Raw genomic sequence first — 17,098 nt, 5'->3', positions numbered from 1 at the left:
CACTGGCTTTGTGCTTAGTATTTTCTGGGCTTCGGTTTGTATATACTAATGGTAGATAACATTTCACATGTTAGTTAACGAAACGAGTCAAGATAGGCTAGACTAGCATTTTGCTGTACATGAAGTAAGAAGGGCAAGGTATGATAGCCAGGGAGTCGGCAGAGCAGGAGTATTCTGAACTCCCAGAGCAGGGCTCAGTCTGCCATGACCATGAGATTTTATGAAAGTGAAAGAGGATAGCAGAGGGAAGATTTTGAAGAAGGCAAATTAGTTTTGGTTCTTAACTATTCAGTAGAGTTAGGATGTATGTTAAACATATTTTATTTAATATTTAGGAGTTGAGTAGTTCGGAACTAAGTACGGGCTTAAGGGGAGGTCGGTTGGGAGTGGTGGCCTGATAGTGGCATAGTACCAAAACAGTAACATCAGCCTGTTTGATCCCTAGACAAAGGTTATGTGTTCTCTGTGTTGAATGAATATACCGTGCTTTGTTTTGGAAGACAAAGGCTGGCAAGGAGAGAGAGACAGAGGGGCAGGGCTCAGAAGTTGTTTATAGTTAGTGCATTATAAAGTCTTCGGGTCAATTCTTTAAGATTTAAAAACAAATCTTTTTCTTATTGGGAATCTGAAAACTACAAAAAGAGTAGATATACTTAAAAGTACTCAGCAGTTTTGTGTTTGTATTAATCTAGAATTAATTTATAGTAACATGTATTAAATGTGTCACTGTTTTACTAAAGCAGTGTTTGCTTTGCTTTTTAAGCCCTTAGAGATTTGTTTGATTCCATGGATAAAACGTCTTCTAGTATTCCACCTATTATCCTACTGCAGTTTTTACACATGGCTTTCCCACAGTTTGCGGAGAAGGGTGAACAAGGACAGTATCTTCAACAGGTAAACAGGGCAAGGTTCTGGGGTTTTCATTGTGTAAATGTAAAACTTAGGTGTTATACACTTACCATATGTATTTGCATTTCCAAATACACTCCAGTTATCAGTCCTCTGTGGTTCATACTATCATTATCTTTTGCCTGGAGTGGTCTGGTAATTGATCATCTCACTTCTGCTTTTGTCCGTCTTTTTGCGGGTTTCTCCACACAACCTTTTAGAGTCCTTAAACTGTTACTAAGGAATAATCCTTGGTCCCTTGTTGATTGCCTCTTAGTGATTTTCTATCCCAGTCCTGAATAATCTTATTCCTGGCTACCTCCCTGAGCTCATCATGTACCACTCTCACCCTTGCTTACTTTGGCTCTCCTGTACACTCACTGGCTTCCTTGCTATTTTTTTAAACCCTCCACATACCCTCTTTCTGCAGGGTCTTTGCTCTTCTTTCTTTAGCTTACAGATAAGTGCATGGCTTGCTTCCTCATATCGTTTGGGTCTTCCGGCTCAAATGTCAAGGCATCAGAGAAGCTTTCTTGACTATCCTATTGAAATAGCACACTTCCTTTCACCTCATCACTTTCTGCTCACATATTTTTTTTTCTTCTTCATAACTTCTCAAGGGGGATATAAATAAAATATAACATAAATTCACCTAAAGAGAACTTCTTCTGTTTTGGTCATGGCTGTGTTTATTCTTAGTGTCTAAAACAGTGTTTAGCATAAGGAAGAGATCAGTGAACCTCTCTTGAATGAATGACTGTTCTGGAGTTCTTTGCTTTGAAGATCATATAATATCTCATTTGACTTAATGTTTTTAAATAAAAAAAATAGCTTTATTCCCCTTCCCTAAGGAAACAGTACTTCTTTTGGAAGACTCTTATAGGTAAAACACTGTCACAGCCAGGATTATTTACTGTGTCATTTTTAAATTACAGGATGCTAATGAATGTTGGATACAAATGATGCGAGTATTGCAACAGAAATTGGAAGCTATAGAAGATGATTCTGTTAAAGAGGTGACTGAAATCTGTTTGTGCTTATAGACTTCCGTTATACCTTGATTTCCCCCTACTCACCAATCCCAAAGGCTTGAAATAAATTCATCTTAATAGATACACATGTACTTGAATACTTTAACATGCTTAGTCTGTAGTTGGAATTTGAAAGCTTGCATTTGACACTTGAATTCAGTGTATTATTTATTAAACATAGAAGATATTATTGAGCATCTGTAGTTTTTTGGTGATGTTTTTGAAGGATTTTACAGAAGGGGCTTACATTTTAAAAAGCTTAAATATGTATTTACTAAATTGGGTTATGTGGGAAGAAATACACACTAGTATCTATATAAAGTAAATGGAATTTTTGTTTTAATTTTTGCAGACAGATTCTTCATCTGCATCAGCAGTGACACCTTCTAAAAAGAAAAGCTTAATTGATCAGTTCTTTGGAGTTGAGTTTGAAACTACGTATCCTTATGAGCCAAGATTTGTAGAGGCTGTACTTATAACTTACTAGAAGTAGATGGGTATCAGTAGCATTGTTGACTGATTGGAGTGGTGGGTGGGGTATGAAGAAAAATTCTTCAGAGGCTTTATGCCTGAAAAATATGGTGAAACTTAGGAATTTGGAAAAATATCCCCATTAGAGTAATCCTAATGTTTAGGTAAGTATATACTTTAATAAGGATATTCATTATTTTTTCCTAAGTATATCTTTAGCGGAGTCAACCTCATTAATTCACTTCATAGAGAATTTTTTTTTTTTTTTTTTTACTTCATAGGGAATGAATTTTTTAATTGTATGAAACAGTGTATCAGCCAAATTGTATACATGAGATTGAGCCAATAAAACATGAATTCATGAATTTAGGGAAGGCCTATTTTCTAGGTCATGGGTAGAAACTTAATGATTTCTGTTTATGTACCTTAGTGTTAAAACCATTCAATACTATGAGTACCAATGTATATTTGTTGAGAGTTTATCCTTTTATACACTCATTACTCATATTGTTGGTAAGTGAATGGAGCACTTTTAAGTATGTTGAAATGAATCTACTTGGAAACCAAAATGTTTTAAATACCAGTGTATGATGCTATTTTTTTTTTAAATTCCAGTATAGTTATAACATACAATGTTATATTAGTTTTAAGTGTATAATAAAGTGATTTAGCAGTTCTACACATTACTCAGTGCTCATTTTCCTGTTTCACCCACCTCCCCTCTAGTAACCATCAGTTTGTTCTCTATAGCTAAGAAGAGTCTGTTTCTTGGTTTAGTCTCTTTGTTCATTTGATTTTGTTTCTTAAATTCCACGAGTGAAATCATACAGTATGTGTCTTTTTCTGACTGACTTATTTCACTTAACGTACTACCCTCTAGCTCCATTCATGTTGTTGCGGATTGCAAGATATCAGTCTTTTTTTTTTTGTGGCTGAATAATAATATTCCATTGTGTATATATAACACATCTTTATCCATTCATCCATCAACGGACACTTGGGCTGTTTCCATAATTTGGCTATTGTAAATAATGCAATAAACATGGGGGTGCCTATATGTCTTTTCAAATTAGCGTTTCCATATTCTGTGGATAAATACCTAGTAGTGGAATTCCTGGATCATATGGTTGTTCTGTACTGTGTTCCACAGTGGCTGCACCTGTTTGCATTTCCACCAGCAGTTCATGAGAGTTCCTTTTTCTTCACATTCTTGCCAGCACTTGTCATTTTAGCCATTCTGACAGATGTGAGGTGATATTGTGGGTTTGATTTGCATTCTCCTGATGATTAGTGATGCTGAACATCTTTTCATGTGTTGGCTGTCTGTATATCTGCTTTGGAGAAATGTCTATGTCTTCTGCCCATTTTTAATTGAATTATTATTTTTTGGTGTTGTATAAGTTCTTCATATGTTTTGGATACTAACCCTTTATTGGATTTGTCATTTGCAAATAGTGATGCTATTAATTTTAATAGCATTAGGATAATTTATTATATTCAGGATTATGTAACAAAGTGAATGCCTGTTGGTATATTCCTTATCTTATTTCTCAAGCATGAAATGTACAGAATCTGAAGAAGAAGAAGTCACTAAAGGGAAGGAAAATCAGCTTCAGCTTAGCTGTTTTATCAATCAAGAAGTCAAGTATCTTTTTACAGGACTTAAATTGGTAAGTTCAGTTACAGTTGATCTTAATTGTAAATGGATTCTCTATTTGCAGATACACCTACTTAACTAAAATTTATTTATACCTCTAATATCAATACTTGTGGTGCTTTCATAGTCATTTGTAGACATGTTCCATAGTGGCAAAAATTTTGAGTTAATGGACACAGTCTCACCTGAGGTCCAAAAAGGTGATGCTCTGTCTTCTAGTTTCAACTCATGAAATAAGCAAGTGTCCTTTTGCAGTAATTTTAGTACCACAATTTTTTTTTTTTTTCATTTTGCGCTTTTTGTTGGTGATGTGCTGTTTAGAGTGGCCTTGAGCCAAAGTGCTGAAGTGCTGTCTAGTGTTCTGAGGCCAAGAAGACTGTGTGTGAATGTTTGTTAGATAAGTCTTAAGGAGAAAATAATGTTTGTTAGATAAGCATTGTTTAGGGATGAATTAGAGTGTAGTTGGCTGTGAAGACGATAATGTGTCAACATATCATTTAATGGAAACACACATAACCACAAGGTTGTGTATTATGTGCGTGATAGGTTGACAAAAATGTTGTGACCAGAGGCTTGTAGGAGGCCTCTGAGGGTATTATGATGAGGGTGTATTAGTAATGATGAGTATAAACTGGGATTTTACTGTTCAAATCAGGCCATGTGGGTCCTCTGCCACTGCACCAGTATTACAGTTGAGGCCCCAGAATGTAAGTGACTTAATTGGTTTGTGGCAGAACCGGGTCTAGAACTTGATACTGTCATTATCCAGTTAGTACTCTTTCACCATTTCCATATTATAGAATGTATGCTTTAATGAGAAGATTGATAAAATTTAACAGTTTTGCTTGCTAATTTAGTGCTTTGATTTGGTTTGGGAAGTATGTACATGTCTTGAAGATAGGCAATGAATTGAGGCAGGGATTGCATTGATAAACAAGATCATTTGTCATCAGGGAGTTCCCATCTATAGTTTGGGATAAGATTGGCTAGGGAAGGGGTTGGTAAATGTGGACATAAGAGGCAAATACTAATATTCTCTGCTCTGTGATACTGAAGGGGAGTTGTAATGAGGCCTAATGGCTTTTAAGAGAAGTTTATTTTAAAAGCTTACAAATAATAGCTAACTCCTAAGAGTCCTATAATAAATCATGATGTGCAAGTTTCAAGGCATCAAATGCAGTATAAATGTAATTGGAGAGTGTAGAAGGGAATGGAATGTTTTGGCAGGAACTCTCCAGGATGATATTTTCTTCATAATTTTATAAAATTCTGGAAAAGCTAAATGTGCTTGGCTCTTCTAGATGATAGTGGATTGATAATTCATATAGCTTACCTGATGAATAACATCATGCCAGATATGCTTTCTTGAAAAGCCTGTATTTTTCAGATACTGTATTGTCTTGCCCATTTTTATAATAATTTCTAAAAAATGTGTATTTATTTATTGAGAGAGAGAGGCAGAGAGAGGGAGACAGAATTCCAAGCAGGCTTCGCACTACCAGCACAGAGCCTGACATAGGGCTCAAACCCACGAACCATGAGATCATGATCTGAGCTGAAATTAAGAGTCAGACGCTTAACCAACTGAGCCACTCAGGCGCCCCATGTTGCCTGTTTTTTAGATGCTTTATTATCGTTTGTTCTGATTATTCCAGAGTAATTTGGCTCCATATTTCTTTACCATTTTTGCTGATGAACAAACTTAAGTGTTAAAAAGCTACATGGTGATTCCTTTTGTAATATGATTAGTAATGTTTAAAAATTAAGAAAATATTTTACATAAGTAATTTTATAGTAAACATTAACAGTAAATTGTTTTAACTTAAATGTCTTGTATATTAAATGTTCTTATGAAGCAGAGCACATTAGTGTTTTTTTGATCTGAACAATAATAGTAACTAATGTTTATTGAACATAGAATATATGCCAAATGGTTGTGCATGTTTTCTACACCTTCTGACTCATGTAATTCTAACAGCACTATGATATATATGTGGTTGTTGTTATCATTTCCATATGATGTGCAGAGGGGTAGCTGCCTTGCTGAGCATCACATAGGCTGTAAGAAATGGAAAAGCAGGTATGATAGTTAAGATATGTAAAGTGGCTTTCCACATATGTTAGATTAACAGGTTTTCTCTGTGATGACTTTTCTCATATTTAATAGTAATTGGTTCTGGAAGGTTTTTATACATAAAGCATAAAGAACAAGGATTCTCTACATTTTCTTAATTGTCCTTTAATAGGAGTATTCTGATTGTATGTAGACAGAAGCCATAAAAGGCTTTTTTATATTATATAAAATACAGTGTAAACTCAGAATATGAGCAACATTTGGGTCACAATTTAAAAACTTCAAACGTTATTTACATTCTGAGGAGTTCACACTAGTATAAATTATTTGATGCCTTTTCAGAACTGAACCAAATCTAAAGGCCTTTGTACATTGCTTTCATTTAGATAATTTTTCGGTGGTATAAATCCATGTTCATATGTTGTCTAACAGAATTAAAAGTAGATTTCAGGGGTGCCTGGCTGGCATGTGATTCTTTTTTTTTTTTTTTTTTTTTTTTTTTTTTTTTTTTTAGGGGCACCTGGGTGGCTCAGTCGGTTGGGCGTCTGACTTCGGCTCAGGTCATGATCTCCCGCTCTGTGAGTTCTAGCCCCGCTTTGGGCTCTGTCCTGACAGCTCAGAGCCTGGAGCCTGCTTTGGATTCTGTGTCTCCCTCTCTCTTTGGCACTCTCCCGTTCATGCTCTGTCTCTCTCTGTCTCAAAAATAAAAGAAAAATAAATGTTTAAAAAAAAAATTAAAAAAAAAATTTTTTTTAATGTTTGTTTATTATTGAGAGACAGAGACAGAGTGTGAGCAGGGGAGGGGCAGAGAGAGAGGGAGACACAGAATCTGAAGCAGCCTCCAGGCCCTGAGCTATCAGCACAGAGCCCGACGTGGGGCTTGAACTCACAAACTGTGAGATCATGACCTGAGCCGAAGTCTTACGCTTAACCGACTGAACCACCCAGTCACCCCTGGCATGTGATTCTGGATCCCCAAGGTCACGAGTTCAATTCCCACTTTGGGCATAGAACTTATTTAAAAAAAAAAGTGTGATTCTATATGGCAGAAAAAAAATTTTAAAACTAAAAATGTTTGGTCTTCTGTTATGTTCCTTTTTTTTTTTTTTTTTTTTTTTTATAGCGACTTCAGGAAGAAATCACCAAACAGTCTCCGACATTGCAAAGAAATGCTTTATACATCAAATCTGTAAGTTGTGCATTCCTTTTGAAATTGAATCCATTTTGATGAAAGGTTTCCAATTAATTGTTACCCAGTCTTTGTACCAAACCAAGGAATTAAAAACTTGTGTGTTATTTGCATGTGATAGGATTTCTTTATTTTTTCTCCTCAGTCTAAGATCAGCCGACTACCTGCTTACTTGACTATTCAGATGGTTCGATTTTTTTATAAAGAGAAGGAATCTGTGAATGCTAAAGTTCTTAAGGTTAGTAATGAGCTTCAGTATAATAAAATATTGTAATTTTTTGATAGAAATCCCTGACTTAAAGGTTTCTTTATTCCTTTAGGGATAAACTTCAGAATACTGTAAGGGAAGTTATTAACATTAGATAAGTGGTTCTTAATTAACCAAGACTGTGTATTGGAATTATCTATTGTCCTTTTTCTTAAAGAAATTTTTTTTGTGTGTTTATTTATATTTTTGAGGGAGAGAGAGACAGACAGAGCGTGAGTGTGGGAGGGGCAGAAAGAGAGGGAGACACAGAATTGAAGCAGGCTCCAGGCTGAGTTGTCAGCACAGAGCCCGACACGGGGCTTGAACCCGTGAACCTCGAGATCATGACCTGAGCCGAAGTTGGACACTCAGCCGACTGAGCCACCCAAGCGCCCCTATCCTTTTTCTTTTAATTTTTTTTTTCAACGTTTATTTATTTTTGGGACAGAGAGAGACAGAGCATGAACGGGGGAGGGGCAGAGAGAGGGAGACACAGAATCGGAAACAGGCTCCAGGCTCTGAGCCATCAGTCCAGAGCCCGATGCGGGGCTCGAACTCACGGACCGCGAGATCGTGACCTGGCTGAAGTCGGACGCTTAACCGACTGCGCCACCCAGGTGCCCCTATCCTTTTTCTTTTAAATCAGTCATACACATGCCTGATTTTTACCACCAGCACCCACAGCATTTGATTGAAGTAGGCCCTGAGGTCTTACAATTTTTTGAAAGATTCCCAGTTAATTCTGATGGTTGCCCTTCACTCTCCCAGAAACACTGCTCTAGAGCAGATCCTCAACTCCATAGATACTGACCCAGCAGTATTATAACACACTACACTCTCTGGTGCAGTAATTAAAATCTCTTCAGTGAGAGCCAGCCTTAAGAACTGTTTTATGGAACTATAGCTCTGCTACATATCCACAGTCCTTGATCCTTGGGAGACAGCTGAAATTCTTAATACAATTTTAGATATACTTAGTGTTACATGATAGGGTCAAATGTAGTTGGAAGTATTTACTAGTGTTAACTATAAATATGTATTAATATTTAGTTATTAAACTGTACCACTTATTTCTGTGTAAAGGAATATTTCAAGTTACAAAGAGTCATTAAGTGACCCCATTTGTAAATTGATTTCCATTGTCCATTATAAGTGTCAATTATTTTCACAGCAACTGATCTAATTTTTTTTTTTTTTTTGAAAGTTTATTTTGAGAGAGCAAGAGCACGCACAAGCAGGGGAGGGGCAGAGAGAGAGAGAGGGAGAAACACAATCAAAGCGGGCTCCAGGCTCTGAGCTGAGAGCGTAGAACCCGATGTAGGGCTCAAATCCACAAATCGTGAGATTATAACCTGAGCTGAAGTTGGACGCTTAACTGACTGAGCCGTCCAGGTGCCCCTGATCTAATGTTTTTGAAATGCTTCTTTTGTCATGTAAATTTTGGTAACTCCTCTGTGGTTAATTTTTTTTTTTTTTACCTTAAAAAGTTAGGACCCAGGTGCCTGGCTGGCTTAGTTGGTAGAGCATGTGACTCTTGATTTTAGCATCCTGCATTCAAGCCCCAAGTTAGGCATGGAGCCTATTTAAAAAGGAAAATTAGGACCAGATTGAAAATAAGCACTGTGATGTTTTCAGCTGCATAGGTTTGCAAGTGATTTTTATAAATTTTATTTTCAACTTCTTTTGATTATGAAAGTACTACTATAAAAGTGTTATAGATATTTTTAATAACTACCTTTATAAGTGTTTACACATTTTTTTTCTTGGTTTGTATATAGGATGTTAAATTTCCTCTTATGTTGGACGTGTACGAACTATGTACACCAGAACTTCAGGAGAAAATGGTCTCTTTTCGATCAAAATTCAAGGATCTAGAAGATAAAAAAGTGAATCAGCAGCCAAAGACAGTAGGTTCTCACTGCTGATTTTCTCATTTTGATATTTTAATCTTTGTTCAACAATTACTTTGTTACCGTTAATCTCTTAGTAGAAATGGATGAACCTCTGTTTTCTCTATTCACAAAAGTTTTGGGTATATTTTAGTGTAAGAAAAAGAACTCTAGTTATGGTGTATGGGCCCTTTATGGTAGAATAAGCCCTAATATTTTTTCCCTGTACTATGTAGCTTAAGCTTAAAGTTCTTTTATCACCTCAAAGTACTTTACATAAAATCTTGCCTAGTGTTTTTAGTGTATTTTATTGTTTTCCTTGTAAGTCATGGAATTATCTCTATTTTAAGATGGAATTCATGTTGTAGAGTATTGGCTCATTTATGCCTACTGTGACAACTAAGTTGTATCTTTTAGGTGCTGCTGGTGTGCCTGCCTTTAACTGCTAAAATCACAATCTTAGACTTTGTATTTAATAAGTTGTATTATTTTAGGTTCAGATAAGGTACAGCTGAACTGTGTGTTGGATTCTTTTTTTTTTTTTTTTTCATTACGAAAAACATCTTTCCTGGTAACGAGAGATTTCTAGTGTGATATTGTATATCAAGTTTAAAATTAAATTCTTCTACAAATTACTACTGTATGTGTATTAAATGCTTTTATTTTTAAACATTAAGCTTTATTTTGAGATAATTGTAGAATCACATGCAGTTAAAAAGAACTAATACGAAGAGATTCAAATACCTTTTACCAAGTTTCCCCTGTGGTAACATCTTTCAAAACGATAATACAGTATCATAACCTGGAAATTGACATTAATACAGTCTAGATGCAGTACATTTTCATCAACCAAAGTTTCTGCATACTTGCCCCCTTGTGGCCAAACCCACTTTCCCTTGGCCTCTACCTCCTCAATTCCTGGCAACTGTTGACTTTTCTCCGTTCCTGTAATTTTGTCATTTCAAGATCATTATATAAATGGAATCATGTAGTATGTAACCTTTGAGATTGTCTTTTCTCAGCATAATTCTTTGGAAATTAGTCCAGGTCATTTTGTAGAGTTGCTGAAGAGTATTCCATGGTATGCGTATACCACAGTTTAACTATTGATAGCTGGGTTGTTTATTGTGAATAAAGCTACCATAAGCATTCCTCTACCAGTTTCAGTGTGAAGATAAATTTTCATTTCTCTAGGAATAATTACCCAGGAGCACAGTTGCTGGATTGCATGGTAGTTGTACATTTCGTTTTTTAAGAAACTCAAATGTTTTCCCTAGAGGCTGTACCATTTTAGATGCCTATCAATAGCATATGACTGATCCACTTTCTTCAGTCTTGGCCAGAATTTGGTGGTGTCACTATTCTTCATTTTAGTCATTTGTATAGGTTTGCAGCAATATCTCATTGTGGCTTTTAATTTGCATTTTCCTAAGGGCTGATATTGACTGTGTCTTCATGTATTTATTTGCTATCTGTATTTCCTCTTTGGTGAAATGTCTTTTCATGTCTTCTCATTTTCTAATTGTGCTATTTTTTACTCTTGAATTTTGAGAGTTCTTTATGTGTAGGTGTGGTGTGTGTGTGTGTGTGTGTGTGTGTGTATAAAAAAAATTTTTTTTAACATTTATTTTTGAGAGAGGGAGAGACAGTAAGTGGGGGAGGGGCAGAGAGAGTGGGACACAAAATCCAAAGCAGGCTCCAGGCTCGAGCTGTCAGCACAGAGCCCAACGCAGGGCTCAGAAATCACAAGATCATGACCTGAACTGAAGTCAGATGCTCAACTCAGCCACCCAGGTGCCCTGTATATATGGTTTTTAATGTTTACTTATTTATTTTGAGAGAGGGAGCACAAGCAGAGGAGAGGCAGACGGAGAGAGGGGGGAGTGAGAATCCCAAGCAGGCTCTGCACTGTCAGTCCAGAGCCTGATTTGGGGCTCGATCTCATGAACCATGAGATCATGACCTGAGACAAAATCAAGAGTCAGACGCTTAGCTGACTGAACCACCCAGACGCTCTGGGAGTTCTTTATATTATAGATATGAATTGTTTGTCAGATACATGGCTTCCAAAATTTTCTCCCTCCCTTTAGCTATGATATATATTCCATGGGTACCTGAAAAACAATTTGCATTCTGTTGTTGTTGAATGGAATGTGTTCTTTGGATGTTCATTAGATTCAGTTGGTTGATGGTGATGTTGCTCTATCAATTGTTGAGAGTGAGGAAGCTAAAATTGTGGTTTTATGTGTTTCTCCATTCAGTTCTGTCAGCTTTTGATGTGCAGGTTTTGTAGCTCTGTTATTTGGTGCCTGCACCTTTAGGATTGCTAAGTATTCTTGGTGGAGTGACCCCTTTATATTATGCACTGTCACTTTCTGCCCCTGGTAATTTTCTTTGCTCTGAAGTCTACTTTATCTGACAGTACTATTGCCACCGTTGCTTTGTTTTTGTTAATGTGTTCATGATATCTTTTCTTTTACTTTAAATTTGCCTATATAGTTATATTTGAGGAGTTTCTTGTAGACACCATAGAGTTAGTTGGGTCATGTTTTTTTAAGACACTCTGTTAATCTCTTCTTATTGGTATATTTAGACCATTTACATTAAAACATTTTTTTAAAGTTTATTTTTGAGAGAGAGCACAAGCACAGGGGAGGGGCAGAGAGAGAGAGGGAGACAGAGGATCTGAGCAGGCTCTGTTGTCATGCAGAGCCTAATGCAGGACTCGAACTCACTAACTGTGAGTTCATGACCTGAGCCAAAGTCTGACGCTTAACCGACTGAGCCACCTAGCCGCCTCTAGACCATTTACATTTAATATAATTATTGATTTCTTAAATCTGTTATATTTTGCTTTCTCTTTGTTCTGTTTTCCATTTCCCTTTATTGCCTTGTGGTTACTTGAACATATGATAGATTTCTAATTTAGCTATAACTTAAAAAATGATTTTCTTTCTGTAGCTTTTCCTATGGTTACTCTCAATATTAAATTTTAATTCCATTAAAAGGAATGGTTGACCTAATTGCCACTTTTTTGTTGTAGGATCCTTTGACTTCTTGTTGTTCCACCTATCTTTAAACTGCTTGCATTGTGTTCATTAGCATTACAGTTCTCAAGAAATGTGTGTCCATATGCCTAGATAAATTTAATTTTTGTATTACACACTGAAATGGGCTGAGGCAGGGAGAGTTCCCACTACAAACCTTTGTCTAAAGTAGTAAATCCTGTGTTTTGATATTAGGTAAATATTTGCTGAATTAAAGAGCTTAGTTCATTTAAACTAAGATTCAGTTCATTTGAGCAGGTGATCATGTCTTAGTAGCTTTAATGTTGCAGCAATTTGACTTTCCGGTTTTATTGATATAACCGTTTTTTTTTTTCTTATCCTATGTGGTTTGATAGTATTTTGATTAAAATATAGACTTGGGTTTTCCTTCTGTGTTCTAGAACAGTTTATCTGTACTGCTCTATTCACTGCTGTGCTCTAGGTTTAGTGGCTTATAGTTGGTCAGAGGGTCTGTTACTATACATACAAGATTGTATTGCTGGAGTGTAGATTCTTTGGGTTTACAGTTTTGTTAACTATAGTTATATCGTTTTAGTAAATTGTAAGGTAGACTACATTTTGTCTTTGTTTTGTATTGTAGTCAGTAAATATTTGTGGAAATGAATACTTATTGGAGAATATAAATTTTATTTCCAATATCATGATTTAAAGTTAAATTTTTTTCTCCTCAGAGTGACAAAAAGAGTAGTCCCCAGAAAGAAGTTAAATATGAACCTTTTTCTTTTGCTGATGGTAAGTGGAAAAAATAACTTCAGTTGAGTTACTACTGTGTTGTGTGTGTGTGTGTGTGTGTGTGTGTGTTGAAGGTAAAATTATTGTATTGGCACTTAGGAATTTTTTCAGATAGCATGCTTTAAAAAAAGTCAGATTTCTTAAAATATAATGTGCCTTAGACACAGTAAAAATCAGTCTTTTGGCATTAGTTCTGTGAATACTACCATACTTCATAAAATATCTTTCATAAATCCTTAATTTTGAACAGTAGTGTCTTACTGAATTCTAATAATAGAGTAGTACTTCTCTAGACTAACCATCAGACTTCTTGCTTGCTTACCTAGCTTGAGAAAGCACCTATTCATTGTCTAATGTTGGATTTACGTTTTTTTAGATATTGGCTCCAATAATTGTGGATACTATGATTTGCAAGCAGTGTTAACACATCAGGGAAGGTCTAGCTCTTCAGGCCATTATGTATCATGGGTAAAAAGGAAACAAGGTAAGGATTGTTGTTGTTTTTTTGTTTTCCCAGTTGTTAATTATGTTAACAGTTTATTTAGTACAAATTTTGTAACCCAGTGGTTTTTAAACTTTTTGGTTTTAGAACCCTTTTACATTCTTAATTTTTGAGGTCCACAAAGAGCTTTTGCTTTTAAGGATTCTCCTAATATTTACTGAGAAATTAATTCAGTGAAAACTGACAGTAATAAAATAAAAAAACATCACACAAATAACCTAAAAATAACTATTTTCCAAAACAAAAAATAGCAAGAGAAATAGTACTGATTTGATTTTGTAGGTCTGTTTTGTCTGGCTTGATAGGAGACAGCTGGATCCTCTTAACTGTTTCTGCATTTTGTCTGTTGCTTTATCACACATCTTCTGTGACTTCTGGAAAATTCCAAAGCACACTTGAGAGAATGAGGGCAAAACAGCAACTAATGCTTTAATAGTGTTACGACAATAATTGTGACTTTTATGGTATCGCTGAAAATGAACCAGAGTAGTCCCTGGACTACACTTGGAAAACTGTTAGTATGATAGATAGAATACTACTTAGCCTAAAATTACTCCGTACTTTTTTTTGAAATGAAACTGAGAAAATCCTCTAGGATATTAATTTCATTTTCTTCTCTTGTTCTTCAGATGAGTGGATTAAGTTTGATGATGATAAGGTCAGCATCGTGACACCAGAGGATATCTTGCGGCTTTCTGGTGGTGGAGACTGGCATATAGCATATGTATTACTGTATGGGCCTCGCAGAGTTGAAATAATGGAAGAGGAAAGTGAACAGTAATTTTAGCTATTTATGTTTAGGTGTGAAATAAATGTTATTTGTTGATCATTTCTATAATCCAGAGCTTTAGCAGAAGCTATTTAGGTGGTTTTATGTGTATCCCCTCGTGTGGAACAAAAGAGGGTGGAAGCAGACCACTCTGTGGATCAACCTAAAAAAAATTACAGAATAAAGAAAATTGCCTTTGGACTGTGCTCCCCTGTATAAAGGTTGCAGGAAGATATTTTTTAAAAGCTTATTTCTTGCATTAATTTTTAAAAATTCTCATCTGAAAATGCCTTTCAACCATTACCTTCTGTGATAAGTTTTTTCTCCCTTTTTCAGCCCAGGATTCAGCAATCAGATGTTTATTGCACACCTATTACTCTTTGTTGTTGTTCTTGCATGGTTCAAACCACCGGTGATTCATAGCTGCCCATCCTTTGCCTTATCTAACAAAAATTTTACCAGGAAGGTAGAAAGGAAGTAAGTGTTTTTCTCATTGTGTTACTCAGTGCTGCTGCCCACATCCCATGGAAACATGGGTACAATCAAGTATTTGTCCAGCCTGACTGTTGCTGGCTTTTCATGACTTTAAAATAAATTGTGATCAGTAATAGTACATTTGATTATACATTTATTACTGTGTCTCTCTGTACTATGGTTTGTATATTTAACTTTGCAATGGTTTTGTAGTCATCAACCTTTAAAAAAAAAGTTGACAAGCTCTGGTTGCTTATTTTTAGAAAATGAGGATATTTAATAAAAAAAAAAAAAAAGGAGGGACTAACAGCTTCTGACCTCAAGTCTTTTGTCTACTGAGTGTTGGAGCTTGGGTTGAGTTTAGGTAATATGTAAATCTATACAGTTTCTGCAGATGGTTAGTCTTATTCTGCTGTTAAGCATCCATTTAAAAAATGTTATCTTTTTTTTGTCTCCTCACATATTGTTTAAAAGAAATATAAAGTTGTAAAAGTAATGGAGTTCTTTGGATGCTGACTGCAATGACGTTTATTGCTCTTTTCCTTGGCTCAATTGTTTTTACTTTCATCTGTTCCCAAAATCTCCATGTCTATCTCAGAATTTAATAGTGACTTAAAGTGATGGTAAAAATACCAAGAATATGTGGTGTTTCAGTATGGTAGGTTTCTTACGTTTTAACACATTCTAATTAGTTCCTCATCTTTAAGAGCCTTGATTGATTGCTAGACAAAGATAGAAAATTAGCTAATTAGTCTCTGGTTTTGAGTTAGGTATGTAAAATGAAGTTTGGGGGATTATCATGAAATGCCTGATTTTAGGCTGTTTTAATGCTCTGCAGAGCACAGCACCGATAACTACTAGTTTCCTAGAGAATAATGGCCGTTTTCCTCTAAACTTTGAACAATATGATAAAATCAGAGACGGGATAAAATAAGCGTTTCAGGGAAACTTACTTGTAAATAGCTTCTTCAGCTAAATGGTAATTATTGGCAGTCCTTATTCCCTTTGCCTTGGAAGAGGGTACAGACTAGAATGGGGAGGAGGAGACCATATACCATAAGAATGGTAAGGATTCCTAGATATTGCCATGAGGCTTGTGACTGCAGTTTTTATTCTGTCTTGGTCTGAACCATTTTGAGGACATAAATTTAGCAATTAGAATTCACATTTCTGATTTGCAGGATGCTGTAGCTACTGGATCAGGTGAGGTAGGTTTAGAACAAAGTAGGTCTTGTATGGAGTTAGAATTTTAAAATTGTAATTCCTTAATTGTTATAAAATTGATTTCATCTTACTTGATCCAAATAAGCATTATTCCAAAGATTTTTTTAAGTATAAGAAATTGGGACTTATATCAGTGTTTTAAATAAGGCTATTTTAGAGTTCAGCCTTGCATATAAGGTTTTTGAGAAGGGAGAGTAGACCAGAAAATGTCTTGATTCTTGAGTGTGCCTTGTATGCTGTGCCATGAGCACTGAGGCCCTTTTGATAGTACAGCTGTGCTGTAGCACTGTCGGGACTAGCTAGGGACGTTAAGCCCAAGCAAGAACATTTATGGTGTAATAAGCACTTAGTAGCCTTTCAGGATTCAAAACAAATGAACAGTGATGACCTAATACTTACGTGGGAAATAGATGGTAGTAACTATCTTTCTGGTTGCTAGTAACTAATAGATAGTAGTAACTCCAGCCATTACTACATAGTGCTTTGCTGTTTATAGATTGCATTCACATAATACATCTCAAACTTCACAATAGTCCCTGAAGTATAAATCTCTATTTTAAGTACTTAAAGAGGTTAAATAATTTTTGTAAAGCTAAAAAGACTAGGTTTTAGACTGCCAACCTCCAACTTTAAAAGAAATAAGGTAAACATTTTCTGTAATGCGTAGGGTGGATGGTAAATTATTTTAGGTTTTGCAGGCCATAATCTTTGTTGTGGCTACTTAACTGTGTTGTAGCATGAAAGGAGCCATAGGTCATACTTAAAGGAATCGGCATCTGTGCTGATGAAATTTTACTTGTAAAAACAGATGGAAAATGGACCACTGTTTGCTGATCCTCTGCTTTAAAGCACAAATGAATGAGAATAGAGCAGTCATATGGTT

At 35.7% G+C, this 17,098-nt stretch overlaps 1 protein-coding gene across 1 annotated transcript in view; it reads left to right on the top strand.

The window, feature by feature from the left end:
• Nucleotides 1-15,130, top strand: part of USP14 (ubiquitin specific peptidase 14) — a 48,592-nt gene extending 33,462 nt beyond the window's left edge. Inside the window, exons 7-16 of the mRNA XM_043558426.1 lie at nt 764-894; nt 1,824-1,904; nt 2,272-2,357; nt 3,946-4,060; nt 7,245-7,310; nt 7,456-7,548; nt 9,336-9,464; nt 13,186-13,246; nt 13,623-13,730; nt 14,378-15,130. Coding sequence (XP_043414361.1) covers nt 764-894; nt 1,824-1,904; nt 2,272-2,357; nt 3,946-4,060; nt 7,245-7,310; nt 7,456-7,548; nt 9,336-9,464; nt 13,186-13,246; nt 13,623-13,730; nt 14,378-14,529 — 1,022 coding nt within the window. The 3' untranslated portion in view covers nt 14,530-15,130. The remainder of the gene's footprint in view (nt 1-763; nt 895-1,823; nt 1,905-2,271; nt 2,358-3,945; nt 4,061-7,244; nt 7,311-7,455; nt 7,549-9,335; nt 9,465-13,185; nt 13,247-13,622; nt 13,731-14,377) is intronic.
• Nucleotides 15,131-17,098: the final 1,968 nt, after the last annotated feature.

This window comes from Prionailurus bengalensis, chromosome D3 (genome assembly GCF_016509475.1).
Source record: "Prionailurus bengalensis isolate Pbe53 chromosome D3, Fcat_Pben_1.1_paternal_pri, whole genome shotgun sequence".
NCBI lineage: Eukaryota > Metazoa > Chordata > Mammalia > Carnivora > Felidae > Prionailurus > Prionailurus bengalensis.
Note: the sequence above shows the minus strand (reverse complement) of the source record. Positions and strands in the feature narration are given on the sequence as shown.